Raw genomic sequence first — 21,362 nt, 5'->3', positions numbered from 1 at the left:
TTTCGGCCGTTTTTGACCAATTTGACCATAAATGACGGTCAGTCAAATTGAGCTTCTTTAGTAATGTTTAATACTAGTCAGAAAAATCCGGTCCAGGGATCCCGGTGCGATATGTGGGGCATTTTTTTTTAATTGTGTTGTTTAGGTTTGGTCGGGATATATGAGTAATATATTTTTTAACATAAATACCTACTAAAATTAATTTAAAACATTTTTCATCCATTAAACAAGTAGGTGCTTAGTTTAGGTAATGTTGGTAATTGCATGGTGACGTTGTGATAATAGAATCAGGCGTTTATGTGATTTCGATGCTCCACATAGCCACTCGGCGATGTCTTAGGGCTTCCGTTAACGTATGGAAATGCGAACGCGTGCGCTGCTCATACAAATTTTGGGAACATAATTGCGCGCGAGATCCCGCCTCCTTAGATTTTTACGCGCATCAAAGACGAACAGTGACGTCTTTCGATTTTGCCAGGACTCGCAGCTCAGTTAGGGTAAAGCTTGTAGCTGCACCGATTAGAGCGACACACGCAGCCGGCCGGGTGTATGGGCAGCGCGGCTGACGCGGCGCGGGTGTTGCAGCGCGCGCGGGATGCGGCGCGCGTGGCGAGCGGGCCGCGTGCTGCACGTGGCGGCGCTGCTGGCGGCGGCGCTGCCCCGGCCGGCCGCGGAGCCGCCGCGCGCGTGCCGCGCCGACGCGCTGTGCCTGTGCCGCGACGACCACCTCGCCTGCAGCCTCGTGCCCTTCCACAGGTTTCCTGATACAGGTTACGTTATTATAACAATATTTTAACTTTTTTGTTATTAATTACCACCAACGCAACGCCTTGATTCAGATTTGCATACAAAACAAGACACACCTGTAGTTTATTCGTCCATGTATTGAAGCTTGTGCCTCCAAATATAATTTACGAAAAAAGCTATGATTTTTCCAGAGAAAGACTTGGGAGTTATGTTGTACTTGTAGGTAATGTTTATCGTTTGTGTTCAGACGCTTCGGTGTGGCATGTGTCGGTGTCGCAGGCGCGGCTGGGCGCGCTGGGCGAGGCGGCGCTGGACGCGCGGCGCCTGCGCACGCTCGTGCTCGTGGCCTCGCAGCTGCACCACATCGAGCCGCGCGCGCTCTCGTACGTGCCCTCGCCCGCAGCACCGTCGCGCACGTAGCACGTAGCCACCCGTCACTCACCATATCACACTTGCAGGTCCATGGCAAACACGCTGGCCTCGTTGGATCTAGGATACAATGAATTCACAGAGGTACCGATAGAAGCGTTACACGAACTGAAAGTGTTAAACTGGCTCAATTTGCAGAAGTGAGTATGTTACGTTTAGGTACGTAAGTGTTAATGAAAAACAATCTAATCTTATCTAAAGTGAGACTCCTCGTTTGCAGCAACTTCATAAGCGAAATCGACCCGAAGATGGACTGGGGGTTTCTGGTCGAATCTCTGAGCACACTCTCCCTGAGCAACAACCACCTGTGCGCGCTGAGCTCGGGCGCGCTGGCGCCGCTGCGTCGGCTGGCGGCGCTGGAGCTGGACGGCAACCGGCTGCACGCGCTGGCGCCGGGCGCGCTGCCGCCGGCGCTGGCGCTGCTGCGGCTGGCCGACAACCTGCTGCCGCGCCTGCCCTGCGCCGCCGCGCGCCTGCCGCGCCTGCGCCACCTGCAGCTGCGCGACAACCTGCTGCGCGCCGCCGCCAACCACTCCTGCCGCCTCGAGCGCTCCAGGATAGACTCTCTCGATCTCAGCCACAACGAGCTCGATGATTATTACGACTTCGAATTTCTTGCCAAATTGCAGCTCAAGCAACTCATCTTGGATATGAACGATTTCACGACCATTCCTTCCCTGCCGCTGGACAATATGCGTCTCGTAAAACTGTCAATCTCGCACAATCGAATAGCGGTCGTTTCGGATGCGGCTGTACATGCGTTGAAACGCGATTTGGAACGCCTCGACTTGGACCACAACGACTTGGCAACTTTACCGAGCAGCGTCAGGGAGTTAACGCGGCTGAGGTATCTGTCGGTCGCCTACAACAGGCTGGAAGAGCTGGAGGACCTGCCGCCGAACCTGTACTCGCTGTCGGCGGCGGGCAACTACTTGAGCGCGTTCCCGGCGGGGCTGAGCGGGCTGGCGCCGGGCGCGCTGACGCGGCTGGAGCTGGGGTACAACCGCATCGCGAGCGTGGCGCCGGAGGCGTTCGGCGCGTGGGCGCGCGCGCTGGCCGCGCTGGGGCTGCGCGGGAACCGCATCGCGCAGCTGCCGGCCGGCGCGCTCCCGGCGCTGCCGCTGCGCGAGCTGGCGCTGAGCTTCAACGACCTGTACTACGTCGACCCCGCCGCGTTCGCTGACCTCACCGAGTTACACTTGTTGGAGTTATCCTCTACGCTCTTCAGCGGAGAGTTCCCTCTGGAATCACTGTTGACGAACTTGACGTGGCTCACTTTAGATAATAATAATATTCATCGAGTGTCGTCGGACGATATCTATAATTTTCCGTCTTTGGAATTTCTTAATTTAGATTTTAATAAGATAGTAGAGTTTCCTAGTGAAATGAATGAAACGAACAGTGCTTCTCGGCTTAAGGAACTGAGACTGTCATACAACTACATAAGCAAAGTGAACTCAAAGTTTCTTATGAATTTATCCGAATTGCAAAGCATAGATTTGTCGTACAATCGTATGCTCAACATCAGCGAGCATAGCTTTGCAAGTTTACGGAACTTGGTTTATTTAAGTTTAGCCGGGAACCTCGTAGAGTTCGTCGCCGATAGAGCGTTCAGTGATCTGCCAAGACTAGAAGCTCTCGACCTGCAGCAGAACCGCTTGCTCGAGTTCTCTACTGGATATTTTGAAAACGTATCTAGTGAAGAAAAAGACTTAGCCGTAAACGTTAGCCACAACCAAATATCAACACTCACCGGGGGGCCCGCCGTTTATATCAGCATTTTGGATTTATCTTACAACTCGATCGAAACTTTGCCCAAAAGTTTCTTTGATTCATTGGGTGCAAGCATTAGACAAATACTTTTATCGCATAACAGACTATTGCACATTGATAACTACAGTTTCAGCAACCTACCAAAATTACAAATTTTAAGTTTAAACAATAACAATATTAGTTCAGTGAAAAAACGATCATTTTCTGATTTGTCTTCATTGCAGATACTCGATCTTTCCCATAACAAACTAGGACAGTTGTCTATCGAGCAGTTCCACAACATGCGGTGCCTGCGCCACCTGCGGCTGGCCGCCAACGAGCTGCGCGCGCTGCCGCGGGACTGCTTCAAGAACACGGTGCTGGAGCACCTGGACCTCAGCGACAACCGGCTCGGGCTGTTCCCCGGCAGCGCGCTGGCGCACGTGGGCTTCACGCTGCGCCGCCTGGAGCTCGCGCGCAACCGCCTGGAGTACCTGGACGCCGCCATGCTGCACGCCACCTCCTTCCTGCACGAGCTGGGGCTCGCGAGCAATGCTCTCACGGTGCTCTCGGACAACACTTTCGCCGGCCTCTCTCGACTCGCTCGGCTCGACCTTTCCCATAATTCTATAAAAACCAACTTTAAGGAGCTCTTTCACAACCTGCCCAGACTCAGAAAGCTGGCACTGGCCGGCTCTGGACTGAAGGTTATCCCTCATCTACCACTCGCTAATCTGACCCATCTCGATCTGAGCGTAAATCAGATTGCTTCTTTTCGCGAAACAGATGTCCGCCGACTCACCAACTTACGTTCACTTGACATATCATTCAACAAACTGACATCGCTCCATCCATCGATGTGGACGGGTCTCCCTAGATTGTCTAGTTTAGATGTATCACATAATCCATTGGTTCGAGTGACAAGAGGATCATTCGAGGGTCTAGATAAATTGATGCATCTTAGAATGGAACATCTGTGGCATCTGGATGCAATCGAACCGCGCGCATTTTTGTCACTCGCATCCCTGCGGTCGGTGGCTATAGAATCTCCGACTGGAGGCGTATCTATCGCGGCGGTGGCCAGCTACGTTCCAGGTCTCGAGTCGATCGTGCTGCACGTGAGATCGAGCGCGCTCGACGAGCAGTTGCACGGGCTGCGGGCGCCCAAGCTCCGCGCGCTGGAAGTGCGGGGAGGCGCGCTGCGGCGCGTGTCGGCGCACGCGTTCGCGTCGCTGGGCCGGCAGCGCGCGCTGGCGCTGCGGCTGAGCGGCACGGGCGTGACCGCGCTGCCGGCGGGGCTGGTGCGGCCGCTGGCGCGCGTGCCGCACCTCGCGCTGGACTTCAGCGACAACCGGCTGGTCTCGTTCGGCCCGGCGACGTTGTACCCGAACCTGACGGGCTGGAACCGATTCGCCACCAAACTCGCTTCGGGTAACTCAACATCCACCGCAGTAAAACACCTACGTCCCAAGTCCCGACCGGTCGAAAGAAATGAACGAAAGCGTACGTTTCTCAGGTGGGTTGGTGGTGGCGGGCAACCCGCTGCGCTGCGGCTGCAGCGTGTCGTGGGTGGGCGCGTNGCTCGATCCAGTGTGGGACCGTAAGATATCCTGCGTCACTTGATACTAAGATTAAGCTCCATGGCACAATATGTTCAGAAAAGTTGTGATAAACTTAGAACAATTAATATACTCGATTTGGCCGAAAGTACAACGCAGATTTGTAATGAAATCACGCGTAGTATTATTTTTGTGACATGGCTCTTACCTAATACCTTGAACTTGTGGGGTGTATGTGGCATCTAAGGCTAATGTTACTTTACGACAATGACATCATACGTCATATTCAGTCGGACTGACGCATCCTTCAGAATACGTAATCTTTTCAGACGTTCAACTGCACTCGCTGACCAAAGTTTACATTTTTTTTCATCTATGAATCAAATCCAAGTCATCCGAATCCTCACAGTCTAACGATCAAAATTTCATTTATACTATTAAATTAATTATTATGCCTCATTATAATTAGTCCTTAAGCTAAATACGACGGTAGAACAACCTGCAACAGGTGGAAAGTAAGTGCGTACAAGGGCACTCAACTAAGCAAGCTTGCACTGCAACTTAGTATTTAGCAAGAACCGACGCCCGCGCTGTCTGGCCTGGTAGATTCGGATCAAGGGGCCCTCCAGTTAACTGTCTTATGCTCGCTAATTGGAGATTCTTCAACCTTCACTAAGATACCGTTTAAATTAGCGTATTCTAATATCCACTCAATATCTATTAGAAATTCTAAAACTTACCAGTTTAATAAGGTTTCCACCAAGGCGGCACCGCGGAAAAGTGTTTTGAAAAACCAGAAAAACTGATTAATATTCAAAATACTTCTCTGCTTCGCTCCACCTTTGTGGGGACCGGGTCTTAAGCCACTATTGACCTGAACTAGCGACAATTATTTATCAAAATAACTTTTCTCTGGCTGAAAACAATAATAATTGGATGAAGTTGTTGTGTGAAAAGGACTACAGTGTAGTGCCTATACGATAGATGTGCATAAGGGTTGAAGTGGATGGAACGGAGGGTGCTCATCGTCCAGAGCAAAAATCACACGTTTTCATTGCAATTTCAACCAAAATCAAAATCAATCAAAATCAAAAGTATTTATTCAGTTTAGACCACAAGTGGCACTTATGAACGTCAACTCTTAAGGTTCGGCCAAACCAACGCGATCAACCGGCGTGCAGATGGCCATCGGGCCATCAATGCATTTAGGTCTGGTCGCCATCGCTGCACGCCGGCTGATCGCGGTGTGATCGCGTTGGTTTGTCCGAACCCTTAGGCTCAACGTATTTAAAGTGTACGCATTTTTTCCTCTTGTTGTACACTTATAGGCAATTTAGCAGGCTAATGGTAGTTTATAGATGAAAATTGATTAAAATATTATGCAAATATCGTCTGATCGTATTAAAAATTCTGCCGGCCACTGAGGAAGGTTGTGTACAGACAACGTTGCAGCATCAAGTTATGCACGTTATTGTCATATTTACCATTTTAATAGGTGTGATTTCGCAAACTTAAATTGTATAGTCGGATGTGCTGTACAATGGACTTAAAGAAAACACATTTGCTGGACAGTGGACATGACGTAACAAGTAACGGTGTTAACAAAAAACAGCATCAACAAAATTCAATTTTTCACGTTCCAATGGAATCACGGATATTTCAACGGGCTTTTTAAAAAACTAATATGATCTGACAGACGAGGCCAGCACTGAAAAGTTTGAAAAAGCCGGAGGCTGTGATGGGGTTAAGGAAATTGGTTTAGTATTTGTACCTCCCCGAAATCACATAACTGAATGGACGGGACAAGGACATTTCGGTCGCACGGAATCGATAAGGCCTAACTGACGTGAGGGTTATTTGGGAATTCATGTTTTATTCAATTTCAGAAGTGTTGTCAACACTGAAACATTCCCACTAAGAATGGAGAGCATTTTCATAAATTAAAAAATAATCCTTTCTTGAATTTAAGGTTTAACGTGAAAAACTAAGGCTTAAAAATGTACCGATCATTTCAAAATGGTTATTTGAATTTTTATTATCATACTTTTGAAGTTGCAAAAAAAATTGGGAAATTATTTTTCTATTACTGGTCTCCCTGGCCAATAATACATGGGTTACAAACCTTTTTTATGAAAATCCTTTTGTTAATAAAATCTTAGCTTCATAAAATAATCAACTTAACAAGATGCCAATTTTATAATCCAAGTTGATTATGATGACGTTAATGATGATTGATGATCAATACATATTTTCGTTTATGATAATATGTTGTTTTACTACTTTAAAAACACGTTTTTTTCTATTTAATCTCTAAAATGTAAATAATAATTAGTTTTCATTGAATTCACAATACAAAAAATAGTTCATTCTTGTAAATTGTACTTGATGAAATTTCATTTCATATTATTTATTAATAATTCATAGCAAAAAAGGCTTATTACATCTGAATTGTCAAAAAATGACAGCTGTCAGAATTCCGTCGAATTAAAAATCGGACTATAGAATATTATGTTTTGAATAAGCAGTATTGACTCTTCACTGTCGAATTATGATGTTGACGTGTAAGTTTGTGCAATTACAGCAACTTAAAGATTAACACATTTGAGAACAAGTAGGTAAAATAAAAATCAAAGTCAGAATAAGATAGTCCTAAGATATATGAAAGTATGTATCTAATCCCCATTTGTTTGTATTTAATTTTGTGTCTAGTTGGTTGTCCCAAATAATATGAATAAAATAAATAGGTATTAGTTAGGTAGTTTATTATGGTGTGCGCGTATGATGTGCTTATTATGGGGCATTTTATTGAGCTGTGCCATTGAGCTGTGCCACTTTACATGAGTTAAATGTTTTTTTATCGAGGCTATAAAAGTTTCTAAACTGGATTCAATCTCAAGCACAGATAAAGGCTTAATTGTTTTGTATTTAAAATCTAAACGAAAAAGTAAAAGTAAATTGTTTTTTAAGGCCCAGTTGATTTAGTAGCTGCGAGTGAAAAGGAAATTAGAGTCTATAAAGTTTGTAATTATACGAGCTTTTAAAATTATATCCGAGACGTTATCAGGCGTGTGGGAGCGGGTGGGTGGAGGGGATGTTTTTCCCCTTTCTTGCAGAATAACAAAACATACTGGGTGTCCCAAAAAGTAGTGTTAATTCGAAGCCCAGAGGTAGCATCATTTATGACTTTTGGACTGTGTATTAAGGATTTCTTAGCCCTATAAATCTGCATTCACAGCTAAAAATCGAAATGATCCTCATCGGGGCTTAAGTTTATTTCGCAAATAAAGTACGAGGGCGGCACTGAAAATTTCGGGAATCAAGGAAGTGAAACAACATTACTATTTAAAAATGTATTTATTGCTTTTTAAAGTATTCTCCGCGAAATTTGACACATTTTTCCATACACGAAACCAATAATTGAAGCAACCATTGCATNCGCGGCGCAGCGAGTGCGTGGCGGCGGGCGGGCGGCGCGCGCTGCTGGCGCTGGACGCGGACGAGGCGGAGTGCCACGCCAGCGCGCTGTCCAGCGACGCGCGTGCGCCGGCGCCGCCCGCCTTCTTCTGGATCGTGCTTCTTCATTCTGTCAGTTAGTGACCGGTTTCGAGTGGCGTGCGGTGGTAGAGTTCACAACTTCAGCTATAAAGTGAATGTTAGGTACCTATGTTTTACGTGAGTGATCTGACAAGATTTTACGAATATTACTGTTTTGCCGGTCTCTTGAAAAGATTTGCCAAGTCTTAGTGTAAAAAATGTATTTACTTTAAAGAAATTGTGTTTTTAAATTTAAAATAAACATGATTATTAATGGAATATGAAATAGGTTTTTTTAAATTTGTTACCTGCCTGCAAACGACATCAATAATAATGTTGATTGGAACTTACAACATTAGTGTATTCTTATGTTCTGCAATATTGTAAAGATTTATTGATGGTGCTTGTGCCCTGTTTCGTCCAATACACTGTCCATTGTTTTTATCACTGTTATTAAGTTCAAGGTTTCAACTTTCTGTATCAAAATAGGTATAAAACAACGAATTATAAGTTATTAATTTTAAATTACAAAAGCAGGACAAGCGATATTCCTTGTGTTCTAAATTCTCTCATCAGATATTTGTAAATGGTTGTAAATAATAAATACCTGCGTACTTTACAATACCTATTTGAGAATGTGATGTGAGGCAGTATTGACATTAAATAAATATTTTTTATAAATACAAAATGTTTATTCATTTTCATTATTTGGTATTGATCACTCAACAACCGTATACATACAGGTAAATCTTTGCTTGCGAGATGGCCTCTATTACAAGCTTTTTTTATTTATGGTGTCATGTAAATCTCTAATTGGGTACTTGACGCGTTGGTGAGTAAATATATATAATAAATATGTATGCTTATCGTTTAAAATCGATAAAATTTCATCGTGGCGCATATTCTATAGCCATACGAGGTACGCTTAACAAGGTGCGATTGCGGTCAAATAAAATGCCTTGTCATGAAAAAAAACAACAATACCTACATACGTACGACTTGTAGGTAAAAAATACAAGATAAAAGTGTACTCGTAGCACTAGCCGTTGCTACGCTGCTACGTACGTACGTAGCTACGATATTACGCCGTAGCTACAGCTGCCATGAGAAAAGTTGGAGACGTCTTGTGCTGCTTCTGTAAGTGTGTACGCGCTCAAATCTAATTTCAACTTACAACCACCCCGAGTGGCACCCCTTGTGCGCGAACTTCCACAGGGATACAGACATTAATTACAAATTTTGAAGACGCTCCACCAGATATACATGCGTAATGTTTTCATTTATCCGGTTTAACTTATAATGACAAAGTTGACAGTGTTGACACAATGTGTAATAAATTATTTAGATAAGGTTTGTAGTACATCTATATATATAAAAGAAAGTCGTGTTAGTTACTTCGCTTATAACTCAAGAACGGCTGAACCGATTTAGCTGAAAATTGTCAGGGAGGTAGTTTAGAGCCAGGAGAAGGACATAGGATACTTTTTATCCCGTTCGAAATTTAAAAAAAAAGTCTGCTTATTTATTGCCATTAAGGCGGAACAAAGTTCGCCGGGTCAGCTAGTAATGTATATAATTCAAATCAGCTTTGAAGTATGTAAATTGAATTATTACTTAGATTATACCATTATTAGAAACTTCTTTTAGTCCGCGAATTCAGCCGCGTGAGATTCAGTATGTCACAGATCATAAATAACGCCTTGTTATTCTTATGCATAAATAATAATGCTTATTGTAAAGTTTTATCAAAATTCGTTCAGTCCTTACATTGTATTAAGTAGCATAGGATGCGATAAACATTTATCAAAATATTTACCTGTCAGTTTCAACTCGTACTAGCTACAGCTACTAGTAGTTACTTATCATAATAAGTCGATTGTTTTTTATGCAAATTATGCGGGATTAAGTCATTTTCAGTATTAATTAACAGATTGTTTAAGAGTCTTGGCGTACCTAGATAAAGAAGTTTTAATTAACTTTATCGAAGTCCTGACCACGCCACCAGACAAAAGGTTAACAATTTTTAAGTTCTCAAGTAATAACTAAACGATCTCTCCAATTTTCATCTTTGCGCTTTAACTCTACTTTTTTTTATTTTGTTCGGAGAACATACAGTGAAACAATGACTGTGGCTGAATTATGATTGTTATTATTAGTAAAACTGGTTATTTGTTCATTTCAATTTAATGAGCTGGATTTGAATAATACGATTACTCTCTATTCATACCCGAGTTAGATTGCATTATGGAGCGATGCCTGTCAGCCTCCTTCTGTTATGACCCTGAATTTATAACGCGGCTATACCAAATATGGTGCATGTTTTAGGGTGATCGCGTTGCAAGACACGTTCTAAAAGGCGGATCAATCCGGGTCAATCCCAGATCAATCCGGACATGTAGCGCAGCATTCAGCGGTTCGTGCACTGCGAGCTAAGCAGCCGTCTCGGCATCGTGTGGGGTTTCTATATTCCATGGTCCATACACAGGTACAAGCTAACTTTCGAAGTCGAGGTACACCATGATAGGACTTACTTACTTATATCCCTGAATTACTCATACTATACGAGTACATAGTCTTGTAGTTAGTGACTAAGTGTAATGAATTGAGTTGCAAATATGAGTAATTACCTATTTACATTGTCAATAAATTCTGGTTTTGAATACGCAACCACTTGTATAGTGTGAAGTGCTAACCAAAGGGCAGTCCGGGCGCGTGCTGCAGGCTCCGCGGCCGCTGCCCTTTTGCAAATGTTAATGAAGCCTTGTGGCATTTGCTGACGATCCACATCGGACGCAATCTATAATGACAATGTGCTTCGAACGTGAGGACAGTTACGCGGTATACCGTTGTTCGATATTGCGAATGAATTTAAACTATAAGAAAAATCAAAAGAAATTATTTAAAGTGCTGCAGAATATAGACAAAAGTAAATTTTACAATTATAATATGTACCTACTCTAACTAATTGTCATAATTTAATGCAATGGTGGTAATATTATTTGATGCATAATAATAAATTTTATTTCTGTAGGTCAGGTCAGGTGTAGTGTAACCGTGTCGTTTCGCCAGGAAGCAACAAGTCTTGTGGGGCAACGTCTGGGGCCCGGCGTCCGGCGCGCCGCGACTGCCCGCGCGACCCGGAACTTGCGTGCGGCTCACATACATTAATCTGGCCTGTCGGACGGCATATGTATTAATCGTCTCGTAACTTGAAACAAAGAAATATATTTTAGAATTTTTATGCACTAATTATCACTCTCACAACAAAAACAAGTTCACAGTTTAAGATGCTTTGAAGATCGACACCTATAAACACTAATAAATAGGTATCACTCGCGTAGTTAAGGTGGGACGGGACTCGAACCAGGCAGTCTGCTGCTAAGCGCCACCAGGCCACCAGCTCTCATTCAATATTGCGAGGCCGCGCCGGCCTCTAATCACGTTTACCGATTCTGTTATAATAAAAAATGAAATATCAATTCAACGTGTGTCAGGCGAGGCTATCTACGTTGTTTGTGGTGGGAGAGAGTTGGTGGATCCATTGACTGCTTGTTCTGTGATTTCTTGCATTTTACAAAAGTAAACAATACAAAAAGCTGTTTATACGTACGAGACAACTCTTACCAGCTGTTATAGAGTTTATGCGCTAATTTGGGAGTATGTTAAAAAAGTAAACTTGAGTAGGTAAGTACTTATAGCTTATAGATACATATGACAGAGTTTACAAACATCTTAAAACGAAATGATAAAAGGAATGGCTTTTAATTTGTACGAGTATCTCATATTATACTTAAGTCAAATACGGGAGAGATCTCCATAAATGCAAAAGTATCGTTTGATGAAAGTTTACATAAAGTTTAGTCACAATTTGAAATGCAAACTGAAATTCTCGGCGCTGTAGGTTTGTACGTAACAAAAATTTCACATTTGGTATTCACTAAGCTCGTTATGCAATCACGTTTCAACTAGTGCGGGGCAGAAGGCACTGCGCCCACACTGGCGGCCGGCCAGGCCAGGCCAGGGAAACAACCATCAATGTTAAAGCCAAAATCTTTGTGTATGTATCTATCTACATCCACTTGTCTCGATCTTTACCTTACGCCAACAGTTATGTAAACGTCAAAATGACGAGACCACACCAGATTTTACTATACTAAGTATTTCATGTGAAATATGTATCTAGATCCAAACCATTTCACTACTAAGAAAGTGGTTCCGCTATAATTTTGAGGGTCCGCAATATAATACAACACAATGAGATTGATATAGACACAAAATTCAGAAATCACAATATCAATTTACACAGCAATAAAACTTTACGTTACTTAGATGTAATTTTTATAGCCTGTTGAATGTGTCCCTCATAATAATGAAGCCGGTTCTGTCATAGTAAGTATAACTGATTGCATAGAGATGAGAAATACCTAAATATGCAAGTTCCAGCCTAATTAGTCGAAACGGCCGTAATTAGTCGCTGGCGCGCGGCCAGGGCTGGGCGGCGAGCGCCGGGCGGGCGGCGAGCGCCGGGCGGCCGCGTCGGGGTGATTGCTGCGCGGGCGTCGCTCATGTTGATCTTTGCGAGGCAATAATAAGTATAAGACCTACAGCCCGTATTCACAAATATTACTATGAGGTCTCACAGTGCGCGTGGACGCACAGGGTGACACAAGAACCAATCACAAAGCTCTATTCAATGCTGTGCGTTCGATTTACTGCTTCACTTAAGCAAGCATCGTTTGCGAGTTCGTGTTGAACACGTCGAATTTATTTTTTATTTTATTTTATTTTTTTCGGAATACCTACCTACCAAGAGCAACCAATAAGATAATGAAAACTTAAATTATCTACTTAGCTATTTAAAGGTAATCGCATATGAAAGTCTAGATGCAAATAGATCAAAGAGCTGTCAAAGAGCAGACGATTATGGAACTTACAAATAATAATAATAAATAAGTTTATTTTCTCATCACAATATCATGTGTGTGTACAAAAGTGTATTTGGTACAACTAGATTATATCATTAAATTACAACTAAGATTGTGAAAGACTGGTGTCTAATGTAGGCAAAGATTGCCTGTGACTTAGAGCACCAAATAAAAGTTGTTGTAGCGACTGTTTGTACACATTACGTTGGTGGATGAACAACTTCCAGGTGAAGTTAGACTGATTTGTCTACTGACCAAGTGACTACCTATGATGTTATGATTTTCAAAGCTTTGAGCTTGAAGGGTGGCACAGAAACGAGCATAAATTCATAATGTAAATTGAGCAAAGTTGCGAGTTCAGGAGCGACGCCAAACAACCTCCAAGACTGCTCCGAAGTGTGCGTTGCATCTGCTGCTTTGAACTGACCAGGGAATTACAAGCAAGATCAATTTTTGTGTTGTTAGACTATTTGATTAAACCTTCTGTAAAACGTGTCAGTAACTATTCTATAATAAAATCTCGTTCTTTCTTACAAATCCGCAACTTGTAGCACGTGTCTCATCATAATCCCCGGAGATTATTTAATATTTATTATTTACTTTTGATTTTTATGGCAATTATTATAATACACAAAAAAGCTCAGCAATGTCGGTCTGAATCGAATGTTTCACAGATACTCTAGGAGAGACAGGTCAGCGGGTGAATTTAACTATGTAACATTGTAAGTAGTAATATGGTACATACTCGTAACATTTCAGTCTGTTGGCCCATCTATTGCGCCGCTGTCACCCGCGTCCTCTACCTGCATCATCTTTCATCCGGTAACCAACTTGAAAAATCAAATGAAAGTTTGGAGACTTTGTATAGTGAAAGTTACACAGTTTCTGTCTGTAGCAAAAAGTGCGTATCTATCGTAACAAAAATAAGATGTAATGTATATGACGATGTATATTAATTTGTCGAATAGCGCACATTGACATGATTTATCAGCAACGTAAGCATTCAGTCGGCGTCTACAGGACCATCCGAGCGAGGGCTGGGGCTGGCGCGCGGCCAGCGCGGCCGCGGCGTGTGCGATGCAAATGTTAAACGACTGCGGGCGCGCCCAGCCGCCCACCTGCATGCGGCCCAGGCCATCAAATGCATTCTGAATGCAATATTGTCGTCTGCCAGAGCAAACACGAATATCAAGAACGTTATGTACCTATTTATAAAATACTTAATACAAAAAAAGAAAATTTATCTGGAGCGAGAAATATTTTTAATTTCATAAATAGGGTACAGGGTAGTGTCAGTTGTGACGTCGGTGGTGGTTGTCATCAGCGGGTCGAGGCAAAGAACCTGGTCGCGCAAGTCGCTGCAGCCGCCCTCGCCGCGCCCCTCGCGGCCGCGGGGCTGCGCGCGCACCGTGAGCGCGGCGCGCACGTGCCGGGGGAACAGGCGCGCGCGCCGGGCCTCGCGCCACGCCTCGTGCGCCGCGCGCCCCGCGCTCGGGAACGCGCGCGTCCGGAGCACGCGCGGAGCCGAGCTCGCCACCATGTCTACGAATCCACCTGAAAAGTTACCAAACACGGATGCGAGCGAGTGACTCCACCTGCAATCCTCGAAGAAGCAGAAGAATGAAGACTTTGCAGAAATCTTCCGCCACGTGTTCAGGCTTAACGCCAACCCGTTATCGTACGGCGGCGACCACGCATCTATCGTCAGGAGGTCGTATTCGGGCGCCTGTGTGTACGGGCCGCCGAAAGCTAGCACCTGCACACTCGGGAAGTAAGGCAGCACGCGGTGCGAGAGTTTCAACATGTGCAGCAAATCCGGCAAAACGTAGCTGTCCTCCTCCAAAAAGATGGTCAAGCATTTGTCCGATCTCCACTCGCTTTCGAACACATAGTTGGCAGTCCACCACCAGTGCAGCTTGGGCTGGATGCGGCGCGCGTCACGCACGAAGCAGGGCTCTCGCGTCGCGGGACTCGCGGTCAACGACGCATTGCAGTCGTCAGGGTCTACGCCGGGGAATGTATTCGGATACAATTGCAAGGAGTAGGGATAAAAATATTGCAGAACACGGCAGAAGTGAATGCTTCTTACGAGGGTGTTAATTTCTTCATCGAAGTAGCGGTGGGAGAATATGAGTAGCACCCGATCGATGAAGCGCACCTGTCCCAGAGATATGATGAGGTGCTGCAGGCGCTCGACGTCCCTGTGCGCGAGCACCACGACGACGGCGTCTGTGGGCGCGCGCGCGTTCCAGTTCACCACATCGGCCTGCGCATTTAATCGCTCCACTTGGAGGATTAAATTCTTGAGATTGTCTTCGCTTAACTTCTTCTCTGCAATCTCGTAGTCTTCTGGAAACTGCAGATACCTGCGCAGGTGCCGAGGGACGTAGCAGGGGTCCTCGGCGACCCAGCACAGCCACAGCCCCGTCAGGAGACATAAACAGAATATTAAGTTTGTCACCCGTATGCGACGAGGTTTAGTTGGGAATCTTTTTAATTTAAAAAGTATATCAGTGAAAATATGCATAACAAATTAAAATTAAAAGTTTAAAACCTTCATCTGAGTTATTTAGCTGTCAGCCAGATGCATTCAAATTGACATCGATATGTCAATAAAGTATGATTGTTGACACTTGACACCAAAGAATCTTGACACCCTGTTGAAAACACAATGAAATCCGAAGGCCGTGCCGCGAAGGTGCGTTTCTCAAAGACAAAGATGTGCAAAAACTTTTTCTGTTTTTTATTTTATGGCTGATGACGTGTTTAATGTCTGGATAAGGTTAAGTTTTTTAACTTCAGTTTATGTAAATACCTTAAAACAACCTTAAAAACGTAGATTTAATAGGTATCTAATGTATTTTTTTAAAAAAATAAAATTTATAGTTATTATTAGTAACTACCATAAACATAAAATTACAATAGAGGCATCTTTTTTCACCCTTTCGACCGCGACCGCGCTCTTTGAATCTTATAAATTCTTATAATAAATAAACCAGTATAATTATAAATGTTAAGTAGGTACAAAACATATCCGCATGGATGGCTTTAACTAGCTGGCGGAACAAACATGAGAACTCTCCACGGAGCCATAACAAAGTTTTGAAACAACGAAGACAAAGCGCGGCGCCGGAGACGCGCGGAGCAACACCTCGCACTCGTAATTGGCAGCTTAATTAATTTGTTTGAGAATTAATTAGCGTGTCCCAACTCCCGCGCTGCGCGGCTTTTGCATTCCAATCGGTGTTTAAGATCCCTCATGAATTGATATCTTCAAGTTTCTTAATTCTCATCGAGCACAATGTCAGCAAATACATTACGTCATAGTAAACTTTACCAGAACGTATGCACAAATAGTGTTACCACAAGTTAATGTAGCTGCAAGTGTACACGTGCAAGTGTATGGCTAATGTGTTGCTCGATAGCCAGTTATTACACGAGCGAGGTGCTCCAGTAGAAGATGTATGTAGTTATTTCCTTTGCCGACTGCTGCAGCAGAGGAAATAGCCACATATTTTGTCAACGAAATGTGGCGCGGAGCCGGAGCCACCTAGCGGCGTGTAACTGCGTGTCACACTATACTTAAGGAAGACTACAAACGATGTTGCGGTGACGCAATCAGTTTACTTAATATAAGCGAGTTCCTAACAACCCCAACTTGCTCACTACGCTATCAATATTAGTGTACCTAATTAAGATATCAAGAATTCATTACATTGAAATCTGATTATGCTTAATTGGTTAGCTCCCCGAAAATAAAGAGGCCGAGCCAGCCACGCACCGCCCCGAACTTAATGACGATACGCTCCACCGAATTTAAATTAACGAGAAGCGTATGCAATTCTACTGTATAAAATTATATTATTAAAAGCCATTACCAATGCCATTTTAATTCCATCTGCACGAGGCACAAAAGAATTTAATTTTTATCTGTTCCTGCATTAAAAGTAAATAGTAGTCCACTCTCAACGGCAGGTGCGCTTCGTATAAACAAAATATGTCGACCAATTTTAAGTGATGATCACAATATTAACTGAAAGAAGGTACAGTTTGTAAGACATTAAACGTTAAATTATTTTAAAATCTATTATTTGGTAGTTTATTTTACATGTCAAAGTAAGTAATGTAGGTATGTATGTAGGTATACCATAATCTTAGAATATAGAGTCGGAAACAGATGAGAATTTATATTCTTACTCAGTCCAGTGATGTTTGCTTTGCTTTCTTGCATAATTTATGTTACAGTCAAAACTCATAACCGGTCAAAACTGGTTAAAACGAACCATGAAAACTAATCGTGTTTCTAGGTAATGAATGAATGTTCATTTTGAGAACTTATTAAAAGTCAAATTTCAAATTCAAATATTGTATTAGATCAGACTACAATTGGTTTATGAGTTTAATATTTTTAAGATTGTTTTGTGGATTCTAAAGTTCTAGAGTTAAATACCCAATTGCTTTAATCTACAAAATCAAGAAGCTCTTATAGAACACACTTTGATCTTAGCCAAAAGGCCGAGCTGTAATAGAATTATGGTAATAACATTGAACAAACAAGTGAGCATCGCGTCACGCGCGTCGCGGCAACTTTTTTAATATTCGCGGCGCGCGATAAATCAGCGGCCGCGGCGGCCTCAGCTCGCACCTGCCTTCCTGCACATTTGCGAATGGCACGAGTATACGCCGGCCCACCATTCGTCGGTTATTATTTCGCTGAGCCAGCATAAATTTTCCCATTTTTTGGGCCGTGAAGTAAAAAGAGTGTGAATTATGTCCTTTTTGACCGACCACTGCTAAGTCAAAAAGAAGGTTGTGATATCAGATATTTTTTTCGATCAAGGTTTTTTGAACGGTAGAAAATAAGTATTTATTTTCTACCGTTCAAAAAACCACCTTTTTTACGTCGAGAAATTAGAGCCGCGAGTTGGAAATTCATTCGCAAGCGAGCCACTCCGTCTTCGAGGGGACCTCCAATCTTCAGTCCTATCACCTCCAGTTATTTAGAGGTTTTCTTTGTTAGAACAGATGCTTTTCCTTTTGAGGTACGGAACCCTAAAATTAGTTCACTCAAATCACTTTACATCCACTATTCAATTTTATTACTTAGATAAAAAACACATAGTAAAAAATTAGTTATAGGACTTGGGCTTGCATCAAGTTACTAAACCTTAGCGATTTTTGAGAGATGTTTATTTACTTGAGTAAAATAAATATTTTAGTTAACAACTTGTTTCATACAAGTATACGAATGACGCTAATAAAATACCTACATAAACCTGATGACGGTATTTCAATTATAGATAGGTACGGAAAAGGCATTATCAGCAATGAAAATTAAGTTGTTATTAATGTAAACGCTGTAAAATTGCAGGAGTTCATTAGAGCGGCACAAAGGACATAAATTAAAATTTTATAGCTCATTTTGAGGCCCATCGAAGCATGCATTATTTTCCACAGCGCGCCACGCCACAGCGCAACGAAAAGAAGCACTCTCGAAAGTGGAAATGTGACTGTTTCAAATTCAATTGGCAACCTAGCACCTTATTATTAAGAATGAAACTCACAAACACATTTACTTTTTACAACTAGGCTTTCAAAAAGCGCTTTTACACGTCCTAAATATAGCTTGCCCTACCACCACTTCGGGACAACAGCGGCTTGTGCTGAGAAGAAGTGGTGGAGAGGCCACAGGCTGATTAAGAGTAGGTACGAACTCAGTGATTTGGTTCCAAATTGAAATCAAAAAACAGTTCTTCGGAAATTGTGGTGTCGGTAACCACATTACACAACAGTAGAGACATCGCAGTTATGGATGCAATTGAGTTTCGTGCTCAGCTCATTGAGCATTTCGCAGCTAGTGGCCAGCATCTCGACATTTGTCAATTTCATTAAATTTTACTTACCAGACAGTATAAAAAAGACCAGAAGCCTTTGTGCACTTAATTTATTGAGAATATGCAGTCAAAGTAGAGCCAAGGGGCAGCCCGCTTTCGCCACCAACTTAGTACCTTGTTCTAAAACAAATAATATCTATGCTTTCAAAGCCTGCACGAGTTTGTAAATTTAATTGTCTCCAGTAACTGACACTGGTGCCTAGAGACTTATTTAACAAGACACTGTACGTAATTTACACAGTAGCCATACTAGCCATGTAGGATGATGATATTATTGTGCACAAGAAATTTGATTACGCCTGCGCTGCCCGTATCTAGGAAATTGTAAAGCACTACTTTAGAATTTTTCTAGTGTTTCTTTTTTCTGTTTTTAGCAATTAGCTTGATATGACTGTCTCCATACACCATAACGCCAGAAGGGCCTATACAACTAGTGTGTACAGTTTACTAACCAGTTCTATAATGGCTGTTACAGCGTGAAATCGATCAGCAACCAACAGTGATTCGCAAATTAACCGTTTCGCTTCGATGGAGTCTCGGGCTCGCGGCCATCCCGATTTATTTGCGAGGAGCGGCGCGCTATGCACTGGACGATTTACTCTTCATTCGCATAGACTGCAGTACACATAGAAGCACCTTAAGGCGATTAGTGTCCTCAATCCGCGCCAATTGGGCATTTTGTAAAGCCTACTCCTCTTTTACTGCTGGACAGAAATAGTTGAAAAAAATTTATGTTATACAACAGTTCAAGGACTACATTTGTGACGTTTGAATTTTCGCTACGTCTCTTTGTTTTGGATTAAAAAAATAAATACGGGACATCGATTTTTTACTTAAATTCCCTACTCCTCCAAAACGGCTATGTTAATTTCAAAGATTTTTGCACGAATAGATTGGGAATTCTTTAATCTTTAAATGACACGTTGCGTTTTTCAATCGAACATTACTTTCATTCATAAATTTTACTTTTTATAAATTCCGAACGTTTTGCTGTTGAGGGGGCCTTCGCGGGGTGCGGGCGGCAGTCGGCCGCTGGCCTTCAGACGGGGAGGTTGTGTCACTCGCTACAAACTGACATTAGCGATCAAAATGAATTTTTTCTTTGGCTATGTTGCACCACCTGACGTGACCTAACTTTGACCGAAGCTTTGGCGATAACCGGTGTTTTTTGTATGGAGTTAGACAGACTTTTGACGCCTGTCAAAGTTGAAGTAAGATGGTGCAACCCAGCTTTTGTTCGACAATAGATTTTATGTCAGAATTGTTCATAGAGTACGTGCAGTCAGACAATACAATTGAATTATGACGCGCTCAGACGCTATTTTCTACCTGAATAGAATCTATTAGTGTAAAAAAACTATAATTGACTCCAAAACAACTGCACTAGATAAATACAAGTAGAAAAATTATTACGTTATTTATTTACTAGGCCTTTGCAATCAGTATCCAAATTAGGAGCTAGTCAGAATCTGTAACTTAATCGATTTACGTGAAGAAAACAATTTATATTTTTCATACTTATTAGAATTAGATTTTAAATTAATCGAATAATTACAGTATTATATTGAGTTGAAATGTCGCGTGACGTCACATTTGAGTAAAAAAAGTTCTACTCAAGCGTGGCGTATCGCGCCATTTCAACTCGATGTAGCACTGTCATTATCTAATTATGAAAGAAAATAAAAAATAAGAGTCTAATATTTTCTAATTATCTGTCTGGCGGACAAATAATTGAAATTTTGTCATCTAGCCTAGTTGTCGTCAGGAAGTTGGTCTAACTAATTCAACTTGCAACAGATTCAGCTTGCAAGATTCCACCCGAACAAACATTTCTGTAATTACCTACATACATCATAAATTGCAAGCTAAATAAAAGCTTGTAATAAAGTCGGGTTTGTTCAAATTTCGAGAACGACTGAACCGACAAAAGCATTAGAAAATTTACGAAAAATAAAATAAAAATTTATCCCGTACAAAATGTTCATGGATTTTGATTTTGATTTTGGATTTTGTTCATGCGCCTGAGTTAAATGACACCGACATCAAGGTTCATCAATTTCAGTTTAAAATAATAGGCAGTAATGTATGAAGAAAGAGCTTCTATTCTGTATCTACCTATGCCCGTGTATTTTTGATCGGTGTCAAATCGGAGTTTTTGGTGCGGGGTACGCGGGTGTTGCTCGCGGCGTGAAGGTCAAACGCCCAAGGTCATTGAGGACTCTAATCGCCTTAAGCGTACATTTAAGCACCATTTCTTAGTGTAGTACATTAAAATCGTGTCATTGCTGTGATAAATAAGCAAGTTCATTTTTTTGCGAATTTCGAAAGTGAATGCTGTTGAGGCTTGTGTTATGAAGAGGGAAGAAGGCACAGACAGCGTGTGCGCGGCGTCTGCGGAGCGGCGGTCTGCGGGAGCCAGCGCGTGTCGTCACGCCGTTTGTTACAGTTTGCGCCGCGTCGGCGCGCTCCGCTTACTGAACGTTTTATCTTGTTTTGTTTCGTCAAACAGCCATGATGGACTC

The 21,362-nt window shown here is 42.5% G+C and overlaps 2 protein-coding genes across 2 annotated transcripts; one reads left to right on the top strand and one right to left on the bottom strand.

Moving 5' to 3' along the window:
* Window positions 1-595: 595 nt before the first annotated feature.
* Window positions 596-14,098, top strand: LOC114356810 (chaoptin). Its single transcript, XM_028310166.1, has 7 exons — window positions 596-770; window positions 995-1,130; window positions 1,206-1,316; window positions 1,397-4,359; window positions 4,445-4,542; window positions 7,911-8,072; window positions 13,967-14,098. Exons 1-7 carry the CDS (start codon window positions 596-598, stop codon window positions 14,096-14,098), a joined length of 3,777 nt encoding a protein of 1,258 aa, XP_028165967.1.
* Window positions 14,099-14,186: 88 nt separating this feature from the next.
* On the bottom strand, window positions 14,187-15,473 carry LOC114356809 (alpha-1,6-mannosyl-glycoprotein 2-beta-N-acetylglucosaminyltransferase-like). Its single transcript, XM_028310165.1, has one exon. It carries the CDS (start codon window positions 15,471-15,473, stop codon window positions 14,187-14,189), a length of 1,287 nt encoding a protein of 428 aa, XP_028165966.1.
* Window positions 15,474-21,362: the final 5,889 nt, after the last annotated feature.

This window comes from Ostrinia furnacalis, unplaced genomic scaffold, assembly GCF_004193835.3.
Source record: "Ostrinia furnacalis isolate ACB-3 unplaced genomic scaffold, ASM419383v2 OfSCF2958, whole genome shotgun sequence".
NCBI classification, from domain to species: domain Eukaryota; kingdom Metazoa; phylum Arthropoda; class Insecta; order Lepidoptera; family Crambidae; genus Ostrinia; species Ostrinia furnacalis.
The sequence above is the reverse complement of the archived record's forward strand: the minus strand, read 5'-3'. Positions and strand labels throughout refer to the sequence as shown.

Bases quoted from the DNA above. Each gene is read 5' to 3' on its own strand.
- LOC114356809 (XM_028310165.1), bottom strand. From the start codon at position 15,473: ATGCATATTTTCACTGATATACTTTTTAAATTAAAAAGATTCCCAACT.